This window comes from Centruroides sculpturatus, unplaced genomic scaffold (assembly GCF_000671375.1).
Source record: "Centruroides sculpturatus isolate CEXI.00-Female unplaced genomic scaffold, Cexi_2.0 scaffold31, whole genome shotgun sequence".
Taxonomy (NCBI): Eukaryota; Metazoa; Arthropoda; class Arachnida; order Scorpiones; family Buthidae; genus Centruroides; species Centruroides sculpturatus.
In genome coordinates, this window is record NW_019384496.1 from 1011382 (window position 1) to 1025285 (window position 13904).

General features: G+C 28.6%; 1 protein-coding gene across 1 annotated transcript in view; it reads right to left on the minus strand.

The window, feature by feature from the left end:
* Positions 1–2069: 2069 nt before the first annotated feature.
* The window catches only part of LOC111621924 (symplekin-like), a 75840-nt gene continuing 64005 nt past the window's right edge, over positions 2070–13904 (minus strand). Inside the window, exons 19-32 of the mRNA XM_023364175.1 lie at positions 13630–13747; positions 12599–12627; positions 12305–12487; positions 12150–12228; positions 11797–11884; positions 11656–11725; positions 8322–8430; positions 8144–8244; positions 7834–7921; positions 7662–7766; positions 6143–6330; positions 2556–2732; positions 2407–2475; positions 2070–2327 (exon numbers count right to left, since the gene is read on the minus strand). Of these exons, the coding sequence (XP_023219943.1) occupies positions 2211–2327; positions 2407–2475; positions 2556–2732; positions 6143–6330; positions 7662–7766; positions 7834–7921; positions 8144–8244; positions 8322–8430; positions 11656–11725; positions 11797–11884; positions 12150–12228; positions 12305–12487; positions 12599–12627; positions 13630–13747 (1521 nt within the window). The 3' untranslated portion in view covers positions 2070–2210. The remainder of the gene's footprint in view (positions 2328–2406; positions 2476–2555; positions 2733–6142; positions 6331–7661; positions 7767–7833; positions 7922–8143; positions 8245–8321; positions 8431–11655; positions 11726–11796; positions 11885–12149; positions 12229–12304; positions 12488–12598; positions 12628–13629; positions 13748–13904) is intronic.

A 13904-nucleotide genomic window follows, 5' to 3' on the forward strand; every position in this document is an offset into this window, starting at 1 on the left:
GAAATACGGACCCCATTGGTGCTTTTACAGTAATATGGAACTCAACTCCTCCGAACTCTCTCTTTGCAATCAGACATTCATCCGGAGCAATTTGGGAAAAAGACACTAGGTAGAAAGTCAATTCTTCCTGAAAATATCGAAAAAGAACTGCTGGAATATATATTGTTGATGAAGGTCATATTTTTCTATTATAAAAGCATTTTTGCGATAAAATACAATGGAGTAATTAATTTTGTAATTATTTAACATTTTTTGTCCTTTCCTATTTGGTTTTGGCTACATTAAAGCATTTTTTGAAAATATACAGTAAGGTTCCATATTACCACCTGATTTTCTCTAAGCCTACTTTCGGATATTTTGTACAAAAGCCATCAAAAACCATACTTATAGATACACTAGCGAAAAATCCAATTAAGAACATTTAGTTTACTAGTTACCAGTACTTTTCGCACAAAAAATGTGGGTGTAGTTATGATACTTTGATACAATTCACTAAAATATAATTGGGGTTCCATAATACCACCTTCTCCTCTACCTGTGGTTTTTTAACAAATGATAGTTAGAGGCTATAAGAGATACTTTTTTATAAGATTATTTTCTTAAGAATAAGAAAAAAAAAGTATCTTTGGTAAAAACTTACAATAGGGTAGATTTTTGTATTGTTAAAAAAAAGCATACACCAAAAGTTGTAACAATTTTGTGATCTCTTGTAATAATTAAGTAAAGAAAATTATATAAATAAATAAAAGTTGATTATACTAAAGAAGGGTTCCATTTAGCATTTATGCGCTTTTGAACTGTCACATTGTTAAACTTGCTCTCTAAAGGTAAATTTTGCTTGGTGGCTGCGCAGCCCCCATGATACCAGTTATGATTGTAAAATTTACGAAACTAGTTAAGGGTTAAATAAATAAATGGTTTTGTGTTGGGAATCCTGCACAAAGGAATGGCTTGCACACAATGCATGGCATAGGAAATGTTGGCAAACTGTGGACACAGACAATGCTCCAATATTGTGCCAACTGTTGAAATGAAGCTGTATGATCTGCAATTGTCATGCAGATGAGGTGTCTGTCAGCCCATGCTGATGTAACATTTCATCATCCACTGGCAGATTTGCGACTTGTCTGATACTCTTCAACTCACTGCTTCCACACTCGCATAACTATTGTAGCATTATGCTCCATGAGCTGCAGTTTTGTGATAGGAAAATCCCTCTTCATGCAGGCTAATCATTTGCACTCTGTAACCTGCTCATATGGTCCCCTTTGTTCTCGATAAGACATAATGACTTCTCATGAAACGTTTACCAGTGGCAGACAATAATACACTACTTCCAACCTTCCACTAATGCACTCTATTTATATGGCTAATGCTAACATGACCATTCAGAGAGTACTTCTCAGCCCATGCATGCACTATAACTCTGATATTCTAATCATTTCATGTAAGTTTCAGTTTATTCATATGATCTCTTCATGATGTTGAAATTTTTACAAACATGAATGTATCCGTGCATGCTAAGAGTGATTGAGATAATTTGGAATTCTTTTACAAAATAAAATTGCTGGAAAAAAGTTTGAGATTTTAAAAAGAATAAATTACTTACTCTATTTCCAACTTATTTATTTGACTGAATTTTGAGAATATCTGTTAATTATCCTGTATTCTATGAATCTCACTTCCCTGTGTTCTGCAAGACAGCTGTCACAATCAAAATTATCTCCCATTTTCTATATGATTGGTAACTCATTAGTCAAAGGAACTATTCTTATTCCTTTAATGAAGTTCAAAAAATAAATAATATCAATAAGCAGCAATGGTCATGGCTGTAATGTGGTGTGCTGAGTAACTACTACTACACATTAATATATATTATAGTATTAATAAAATAAATTAATATGAAAAAACAAAGTTTGAATTTTATTGTTCACAGGTCAGAGTAGAGGTGCCAATTCTTGCCAAGTGCCCTCCTGCTACAGCACTTAAAATAAAATGCCATTGCACTACTTATGAAACATGGCAGGCAAAATGAGCAGGATTGTTCTGAAGAACAATTCAACAAATAATTGTAATAATAAAAAATTTATTTTCAATTTTTAATATTAAGTTTTGACGTGAAAAGAACTTAATTATGTTAAGTATAATCAAAACATACAATCATATGTTTACAGTAAATATGTACAAGTTCATATAATTTAATATTCTAGTCATTCAATGCCCTCTTCAAAGGGCACAGCTTGTTCTTGCCCCTGAGATAATGATTCCAGGCATTCTTCATTTTTAATGTGTGCTGGGAGCTCTTCTTGTGAAATATCTTCCAAAAGCTAAATATAAAATTTACCTCGAGTTATTAAATTTCACATAATTTAATTTAAAGAAAAGCAAATTTAAAATAATTTTGACCTGGTTTTCTTTCTCTACATTACTATCTCCAATGACTAAATCTAATACTGCTTGTGGTATATGAGCTCTCTGAAAAATTACAAATTTCATTATAGATTACAATAGCTAGAAATTATCTATTTTCATTATAATTAAATTTTATTTTTTACCTGATGTTCAGTAAATGAACTAATATGTTGTTGTAATGGTTCTCTCAGATCTGGACTCACTTCAAATACATTAGTCAATTGTGCTGGAGGTAATTGTAATAATACTTGGAATGATTGAGGTTTTGTTCTTTGGCAACATTTAATAAAACCTTCCCAAACTTTTTTCTGTTTCCAAACCTAAATAAAAAGTATTCCAAATTACTTAAATTATTGAAATTATTCTTTTAATAATCCATTAAACAGTATTTAAATATTGATAGATTAGAGTTGGATTTGATATCTAAAAATGCAGGTTTTATAGTTGTTATAGAATTGAACAAACTAATGTTATTTCAATTAATAATTAAATTTTGAAAATTAGTTAGCCTATCTAGAAGAATTATTAAGTAAAATTGAAAAAGTCTAGATTTAATTTAAATAAATATGGAATCTTAAACCTCTGGACAAAATAATTAAATTTCTGCCAGTGTTAAAGAGAGAACTGTCACTTATATAAGGAATGTGCATACTATCTGCTGTGGAAGAGAAACATGCAAGATAGTGGGGGAAAAATGCCAATGTAAAATTTGAACTATATATTACTACTAATAACTACTAGCATGGTTTCAAAGTACCTATATATTATCATTAGATTGCTTGTTGTGGAAGGTACCAAACTAGAAGAAATTGACTAGGAATCCTAAGCCCTGTACCATAAGCCCTTATCACCATCATATATATATATATGATGGTGATTAGGGCTTATGGTATCATTGTCTCTGTTGCAAGTTTATGGTTGATCTTCAACATCATTCAACAGAATAAAATTTGTGTGACAGAATCTGTCATTTGTCTAAATCTTGCACACACTATATAATCTTTTTGCTTGGCTTTTCTAATGTGAGTGGCAGTCATTTTTGAACACACCATTTGGCCATGCACAGGAATTTTTAGATAGATCCTTAGTTGCTTGTAAACTGGAAATACCAAAAGTCTGCTCATTCCAGGTCAATTATATGAACATGCTGATTAATTTTAGACTTGAAATACTAGCAATTCTATGCTAAGTGTTAACTAACACCTATACAACTTATTGCTGCTTGTTACATTAGCACTTATTCAAGAACATAAAAGATTGTTCCATAGTTTTTACAGGATTATTCATTAGTCTAATTTACACATGGCTTCTGTAGAAACTATAGAAAATCTGCAATGATTGGCACCTGAGCAAATCTGACCATGAGATTCCTTGCAACTACTTGAAATGCTGTCAACAAGAAAAACACTAAAAGCAATTTGACTTTAAAATCTCAAGAGGGCTTCACACTTTAAAAGTAGCTAGTTTTTCTTTCAGAAGTGGGTCCCTCAGCTTTTTTAAGATATTGAAGATTTTGTCATTTGGTATAAAACATCCTTTAACAAACTTCTCAACACAATCACATATTTTCAGTGATTCAATAAAACACAAACAAAAAAAATCATTTTCAAGCCACCTCACAGAGGTAAATTTGAAAGGAAAAATTAATTTCTGTTTTCTTAGCTTGACATGCTAGACCAGGGGTGGCCAAAACATGGCGGATGCACCAAACGTGGCGCATTGGACGATTACAAGTGGCGCTTCAGTTAGTTCTAAGCAAAATTGTCAGATTTGGCTTTTTTGCGATTAAGAATATTATATAGAAAAATAAATTTTTTATAGTCTGTCTTGGCAAGTTCATTTGTTGCACAATTCGTTACGGTCTATTTTGCAGATAAAATGAGTGTTCTCCACATAGTAAATTACAATGTATGCATGTATTTTGAGTCTTGCGATCTTTATTTCTGATCGGTAAACGCCTGTAAACGCCCAGTTTACAGGCGTGTAAATGGCTGAAAACATTTATTGTGATTAAAGTTATTCCAAGCTGATCTCGTTCTCAGTGCCAATAATTGTGGTGCAGAGTAATCTTCACCAAACGAGACTTTGGCAGCAATAGCACCATCATGAAGCAATCACTCTCTTGTACAGGAGATCATTGTTGACTATTGTAAATTGGTGCTTCAATAAACTGTCATAAATTAATTAATTCAACTGCGTGATTAAGTTATTCCCTTTTCTTTCCTAAGTGAAGCAGATTTATTCTTATCTCTATTTATCAACCTCTAACATTGAACGTAAGACTGTATAAAAAGTGTTCGAGTTATATGGCGCATTTGAACTCGTCTGTCAAAAAATTGGCACATGGTATGCAAAAGGTTGGCCACCCCCGTGCTAGACTATTTTTGAAGAGACTGTATATTGCTCTTAAAAAGTAATAAACATCCAAATTTGCCATCAGATGGCCTGTCTTCATGGCTCCATTAACTGTACATAGGCTGCAGACTTCAATATCAAGAAATGACTTGCCATCTGAGTTATTAATTTTCAATCTGTTTCCAAATTTCCTTAGAAACCTAAGATTCACATTAAAACCATCTGCTGAAAATGGATGGTCCTAATGTCAACTTACATGTTTTTTTAAAGGAAGTGACAGACCTCTAGTGAAGCTGCTCAACAGATGATTAATAGTTGAATGCCCAAAGAAAACCTCTTTGCTAGTTGACATCCTAAAAGCATGCCACCATGTCCATTTGACAACACTGAACAACTTTGCTTAGAGGTTCATGAAAACATACCACCACAGTCATTGCAGTTCTTCAAGTCAGTCTTCAAACAATCTCTGAAATAAGGAGCTAGTCCATGGTTTATTATATAAAATGATTTACTTTTCCCTTGAAGTTCTGTGCAATTTTGCTATCAAGAAATATTTTCCAAAACACAGAATCATTTCTATCACAATCACTATACTTCACTGGAACTGAAGTAGAAATAAAGCTGGATGTTAAAGATGTTTTCTTTTATATGTGAGCTGGTTGATGGCAATGGAAATATAGAATACTGCTTAGATGTGCTTTATCAAAAAATTTGACTGAACATTTACTAGTCAAATTTTTCATGTTTTTACCTCTTGGCATGAAAAACCATAATAATATGGGGAGATAGGCTAAGTTTAAAGATTTGAAGCACAATTTACAGTAGACTAACATGTACAATTTACAGGCACCAAATCTCATCATCCAGCAAAATCAGGATTCAGTTTATTATTAAACCACTAATTATTAAATATCAGCATTAAACTCTTTAATCCCTAAAAACAGAATCAATGATAAATAAGAGTGCATATACATACTTCTGTAAATAACCTGGAAAAAAATTTACAGCCTGGATTACAGTAAAAAGAAGCATAAAACTTGCTTCTCAAATTACTATCACTGGGGCAACCTTCCTGATTTTTCAAAATGTGGACACATTGCATTATCAATGGCATTTATGTTATCTAAATTACTCCCCCATAATTATAGACTGCATTAAATTAAATAACAATATAATATGAATTAAAAGCAATACATACTATACAAAACATGTTTCTTATTTAGATATAATTTTATTTTATATTATAAATAAAATCGTTCAGAATATAAAACTGAAAAGATTAATTATATATTTTAAACACAGAATTAATCACCAAATATTCATTATATATTCATGGAAAAAATTTAAAAATCCTAATGTTTTCAAAATTATTTACCTGTTTTAAAATTAATCTTTGTAAAATATTCATAACAAAACCAATCAGTCTGGGATAGTGTGACAATGATTGGATAACTGTTCTCATTAGAAGAGTTGGCAATGGATTTTGTTCCATCAACTGTTTCATAACTACTGCTAATACTTCCTGTGTATAAACATGCTTTTCAGCAAAGCACAACGAAGTAGCTATAAAAATAGCAATAGGAATAAATATATATATTAAGCTTTTTGTTTTCTATATTTTTGTTATAGAATTATTTAAAAGATATGTTTTTATTTTACAACAAGAATCATGTTAACAAATATTTGTTAAAGATTTCAATTAATACTAGAAATTCATTATTTGGCAGATAATGAAAAATTACAAAAAGTATTTATAAAAATTTATTTTAGTATATAAGGGTAAAAGAAACTAATAATCCCATTTATCAGTATGGGTTTGCAGAGAAAGTGGATATCAACTACAGTATCTGATCACCAAATAAATCAACATTATCTTGAAAATTACTTAAATTAAACTATAATATTGTTACAAATATTTATTAATGAGAAAAATTAATGAAATTATATTTGATATTAAATTCTATTCAAGGAAATTTGGAAGACTATAAACTTAGAGTATATCATCAATATAAAACAAAGTGAGAGATTATGTTAGGCTATAAAATCATTCCTATAGATATATAATTCTAATTGTTATCAGCAAAATGTATTGTCAATGAACTTAACTTAGCTATTTGCTTAGGTTATTATTTACAGATTATTGCAACAATTTAGGAAAAGCACAAAATGAAACTGCTGTTTGGACTTTGACTAAAAATAATGTATGCAAACCTAGCTAAGCCATGAGAACCTTAGACAAAATCATTGTATTAATTGGAATCAGTCAACATAGATATACTGACAATGTAAATTCTATAAGAACATGAACATTCATAATTTATTTTGCATTTTTATCAATTTGTTTTTAAAACATAATTTAACCAAAATCATTAAATAAGGCTTAAATTTATTACTTTTAAGGAATTAGATTCAAATATCAATATAATAAAATATCAACAACACAGGATTACAATAGCTTTTTGAAGATTAACTATTAAAATCTTGTTTAAAACACAAAAAATGTCGAATCAGTAATATTTTATTCTATTATTTCTTTGTTATTTGAAAAATTCATGAACTATCTAACTTGAATATTGCCAAATCTGAAAACTTTAACCTGTAAACAACATTTGACTTTGAAAATACACTACTATGTCTTATACAGACATATTCAGACTTGTAATTTCTCACACTGTTGTCACAACTAGGTTTGCCTACATTTCTTTTATTCAAAGTCCAAAAAGCAGTTTCATTTTGTACTTTACCTAAACTATGGAATTCGGAGATTGCTAAGTAAACTTGGGATGGGTTTTGCTGGTAATGTAATCATCAAACAAAATATTGTTTCAAAAATGTATTTATGTAAAATGTTAAAAACTATAAACAGACTACTATAAATTTATAGCTTTCTTTACCTTTTATAATTGTTTTCATATCACATTTTGATGGATCAATATTATGTAAAGCAATAAGCAATTCATCTGGTCTCAGAGGACTTGTGTAGCTTGTTCCAGATTCAGCTATGATTTAAAACAAATTATTATTAGCTTGCTATTTAATATTATAATTTTATTAAATCATACTTACTGTGACTACCAAGTAATCGATTGAAAACTTCCTTCACCACAATTGGATTCAATTTTATTAATTTTGGCAGAACAGCTATTACTTCTTTCTGTAGAAAAAAGAAAAAATAATAATGCAATATCAAATTTTTCATAATTTTTATATTATAGACATTTATTAATGATTATATATAGATTCTAATGTTGTTAACATATTTTGTGTTTTTAGTTAAAATTGTGCCATCAGTTATAAATAATAAAAATTCTAAATGCATTATTGCATCAAGAAACCTTGTTAAAATCATACTTATATTTGGCTTTTTAATACTTACTTTTGTAAGACCATTTAATACAGGTATTAAGAATCTTACATCAGGTACACGTTTATGATATAAATCTCTAACTCTAGCAACTAATTCTGCTGATGGAGGAGCTGAAAAATTAATTAGTAAAATATTTTTAAAATTTGAATAATTTTACACAAAATAAATCTAATTTTTTAATAAATACCTTTATCTGTCAAAATATGAATAATTCTTGTTACAAGTGTCTCTGCACCTTTTGGACAATTTTCTACCAATAGTAATAATTCAGGTGATGCCATTCCCATTCCTTTTACCTATAGAAATAAATTACCAACATATAAAAATAATTATTTTTGACAAACTATTCAAAACTGTTGAAATTTATCAGTGTGTTTAATTATCCAAATTATAACAATATATTTTGACAATTTATCAATGACTTTCAGATTGATTATGCTTCTTAAGATTAACTCTTTGTTGATTGCTCACTGCAATAATAAAAATGAATTAGAAAAATTATTTTAATAATCTTTTAAAAATTGTTTCGACATATTAACATCTACTGAAAACAATATACTCAAAATTTCTATTAATAAATATTAATGGTCTAAATTTTATATTTAGATCATTAATAATGTAATGATTTTAAATTTAAAAACAATAGTTTGATTGTATTGATTTGGCTATTTTATATGATTTGGCTAATTTATATGAAAATTGCATTCCTGGATAATATGTAAAAAATACATGCATAATATGACCCATAAAAATATGTTAAAATTTGAAGGAATGTATTTTGTAAATAATTTAGAATCTATTTATTGTAATAAATTGTCTAATGCTATCAGAAAGCATGTGCCAACACATTTATGAAATTTTGCTTATTGTAATCAGTTTCACATATTATCACAAGCTTCAGCTAAATAAGTATTTTTAAGCTGTCTTTTCCACCTTCATCTCTATATGTGGCTGATAACATGCAATCATCATCAATCATAATTATAAATTAAAGCCCTAATGTAGAATGACAATAATTTTAATGGAACTATTATACTGCAAGGAAATAACACCTTGCAGTATAATAGTTTAAATTACTAGAATTTCTTACTTCAATTATGCTTTATTTTGTTGAAGTTGATATTGAGGGGAAGGCAAGCAAACAACGTTAAATAAATTGCTATTAATTGATGATTAATAACATGTATCACTTGAATATTTCTAATTATTCATTTTGCTCTTTTAATGTTTGGTGAATAAAACTGACTCAGTTCAATCGATACACATAACAGCTTTCAGTTGTGAGGAGTGTGTCACATGTTTGTTGAGCTCATCATTGGTTGATATGATAAGATAATGATTTCAACAGAACATTCTTATTCTCATCACTGATAAGCTGAGCTTTGTAGTGCAACTTATAAATCAGTAATGAGAAAAACTCTTTTTTTCCAGCATATCTGGTTGCAATGTCAGAAGAGCATGTATCATTTCTGGACAGATGCAACTGTGCAACTCAGTCTTCCACAAGAATTTTTAGATAGATCCTTAGACACTTGCAAACTGGAAGCACTTGCTGTTCACTTGCACATCATTGATTTGAATGCACTAATTGATTTGAGACTTGGCATACTGGTGATTTTATATGGACAAAGTGCTAACACCTACATAGGTTTTTGCATTAGCATGCTTATTCATAACTCCATATTTTACATGTTCTATAGAAGTTCTATAGAAACTATATGACATGTATCAATATTGGTAAATTTTATAAAACTGATTCTCTGAATTTTCTTAACTTCTCTTTCTTATTTGATAGTGACTATTGAAAAATAAACCAGCAATGAGTTGCACAACTTTCCTGGCAACATTTAAAATTTTGGTGGTGCCATCTGTTATCATATTTTATTAAAAAACTTTTTATTTATAATTTATAATTTTTAACTATTATAAGTGGCAAAAAGCTTAACGTTAAGGGTAGAGACGCGTTTTATAAAAAACTGTAAATGCTAATAATGAGTAAAATCGTCATTAAGTCCGACCCTACTGGAGATACACATGATCCCCATTATCTTCCCACTCCTGTGACCTTTAACCACCAAAATTTAATAGCATCAATCCCTAATAAACAAGATTGAACAGACTAATTTTATAAATGAAGCACTGGCACACAAAACAAGTTATATCCACTTTTGACTAATTTGAATTAAAGCAAAATTTCTTACAGCAGTATAAGTACACACTCCTAAATTAACTGGGCAAAGGAGGTATGAGATGTTAGGATTTAGGTATTAAATTTCTATTAAGTGATATTTTGCTCATTTTGTAACAACACTTCATCCACTAGTGTCCTCAATTAGACATACAGTAAGACCCCGTTTAACGCTGCCTCGCATAATGCTGATTCAATATAACGCGGTCTGCTTGACGCCTAAAAAGAACACTCAAAATTTATGCTGATTCAAATTAACACTGTATTTCATTGATTCGTATATAATACAATTATTCCCAAACACGAATCAATCAGCAAAAGGTGGCTATTCGTCATAGTGCTGTACTTCCCTTAAATCTATGTTTGTTTTGTGCAATTTTGGAAAAAATATATCATCATAGATGCCACAGGAAATATCAACTTGGCTTGGCAAGAATTAACTGATAAATGCATGAATGGAATGTGGAGGAAGTTATGGCTGAAGGTATTCAAGAATTCTCATCAAGAAGAGCCTATTACTGTATCATTTGTCAATCTAATCGATACAGCAGGACTTGGAGATGCAGACGAGCAGGATATTGAGGAGTTACTGCAGGTTTCTGGTAAGAGCCTTACCAATGATGACTTCAAGAACTGGCAAAATAAGGAATCCATGTAGAACTGGAAAACAGTGATTCTGAAAATGAAGAACCCAAAAAATTTCTCTACAGATTTCCTTAGTAAAAGTTTGGTAACAATAACCAAAATTGTTGATCAAATTGTAGTGAATGATCTAGATTTTGAAAGGAGTGCAAAAGCAAAACGAGGCATTTTGGATGCGATCTTCTGCTACCAACATTTGCTTAAAAAGAGAAAAAATGACAAATGAAACTTCACGACTTTATTGCAAAAAAAAAATTTTTTTCAGAATAGTCAATACCTTTGTCACAAAAAATGAGCTAATTAATATATTATTATACATTTCTGTGTGCCTACATTTATGTGTTATTTAACATATATTATTATACAAATTAATATAAAAATAACTTAAAGTAAAATTTTTTTAAATTTTTGGTCGCGTGTTTCCCTATCCCTATTTACTCTATGCTAAAATGGTCTCGTTTAACGCTGTTTCGCTTAGCACTTTGTCATCCAGGAACGCAACCCCTGCGTTAAGTGGGATCTTACTGTAACTTGTTGTGTGTGCCAGCACTTCAAAAATGGAAACCTTATTCACCAATCAGCCATCATATTATCTTACTTCTTATGCATCTTACTTCACATAATTTTGAAATTGTATAATCTTGTAATAAATCACAAACAACATAACATATATATTGATATATTTACATACTGGATTTTCCAGAGCTCTGAGGATTGTTCTTTTAATACTTGCAACAGTTCCAACATATACTGAAGCTAAACTAAAAGCAGAAAATTTTTTAAAGATTAATAAAATTTTTAAAATTTTAGTTTTAGTTAATATGATACATACTCATGAATTAATTTGTGATTGATTGGAAGCAGAGTTAAATATAAATGAAGACAAACTTTTGTATATTCTTCTGTCCATGTCCCTGATACTAAAATAAAACAAAATCATATTAAAATCAAATATAAATTCTCGTTATGATTTAATAACATAAAATAATAACAACAATAATAAAAAATTTGAGTTTGTTTTAGCTAACAGACCAGAAGCAAAATAGAATAAATAACAACAACTGATTATGATCTGTTGCATTTCTTAATAATTCTTTTATATATAGAAAATATTTTGTTACTACACAATTGATATATTGCTTTATGTGTAGTTTATTATAGAGTTAAGAAATATTCATTACTTACATGGTCTTGATCTATCAGAAACAAGTACTGCTGGTGGTGAATTATTAAGAAGATACTTTAAACTTTTCAAAGCAAATTCCTTAAGAGATAAATTGAGAAATTACATGAATAAAGTTCATTTGAAGAATTGAAACATAACATTAAAAGATAATAACCTCAATGTGTGTTCTAAGTTGGCCTCTTTCATGTAGTTCTTTAGTGACATGGACTGCTTGATTTCTTACTTCCATTTTTTCATTTAAAGATAATTGTAATATTGTTTCAAGAAAATGCTGCTGTCTAGGAGGACGGCGTTCAACTAAAGCCTTAAGAGTTGCAAGACCTTGAGACACAGTTGCCTATCAAAAAAAATTTTTCAGAGAACAAATCACCATGAAAAATTTTAATAAATATGTTTTTAAAATATTTACATATTAAGATTTAATATTAACATGTAATTTTCACATTACCTGAGATATACCACCCAATGCAGCACTTCCTAAAAATAAATTAATATAAACTTAAATAAAAACATATCCTATAATCCAACTAATTATATTAAATAATAACAAACATAATAACTAAGTATACTTTCATATGCTTTTCCATTTTTTGTACTTGCACAATTTTATTTATAAAACATGTAAGAAATTTTAGATTTTTTTAAAAAAAATGATCAACAGAAGTTGAGAAACTGTCTAAGAGTGATGCACACTAATTTTGTTTTAGTTCAAAGAGAATTGTCTGCTTTAGAATGACTCAAAGAAGAGAATACTGAATGCTATGGAAAAGGTTAAGCTATATGTTTTTGTGTTTTGTTAAATTGTGATTTGAATTTTTTGTTTTATAAAAAAAATAAAGCATTTGTTCATGTTTCTCTCTCATGATTTATTTCTGACATTTATACTTCAAATAAATGGAAATTTGTAATAAGCAAATATAAAAAATTCTTGGAGTATCATTATATAACTTAATAAAAAGGCCATTCAATGTATTTTTTCTTTGTTAATTAAAAGAATTTCAAATATAACTACATTATATTCACTATTTATAGTCATTCAGTCATTAATTTCAGTTTATTAAAAAGTTCTAATAAAGGCATTTTTTTAAAACATGGCTTCTCCTTCAACATTTCAAATTACTTTAAATTAATGTTAATTGTTACACAATGCAAATATCATGGCATAACAAACATTTAAACAGTTATATTGATTGTTTTAATTTAAAATAAGAAATTAAATTAAATTTTATGCAGTAACTAGTATTATATGAAAACTAGAATTTATTTTACTATTTAATAATTTGTCATATATTCAAATATTCAGAATTTCCATTAATTTTGCCATGACAAATAAGTTCAGTTTTCAATTGATAACAGACTTTGTAATTCAGAATTAATCATGTTTAATTTTAAAAATCTTTTTCAAATATAGAACAGATTAGTCAGAAATTATTTCAATATTTATATAGAATTATTTATAAACAATTTTATTATACATACTTTCAGCTTTCAAAATTCTTTCAACAGCAGATATTACAAGGTTATCAGAGTCTTCTTTTGTTAAAGGCTTAGTTATTTCATTTAAATTTAACTGTTTCATTCTTCTTGTGCTTTTACTCTAAAAAATGACATAGTTTAATATATATATAAGTAACTTATAAAAACTTATACTTTGTAGTATAAAAATATATACAATTAACTAAATTATGATAAAAAGAAATTTCTTCTATTATAAATGAAATATAAATAAATATATATATAAATTTATTTATATA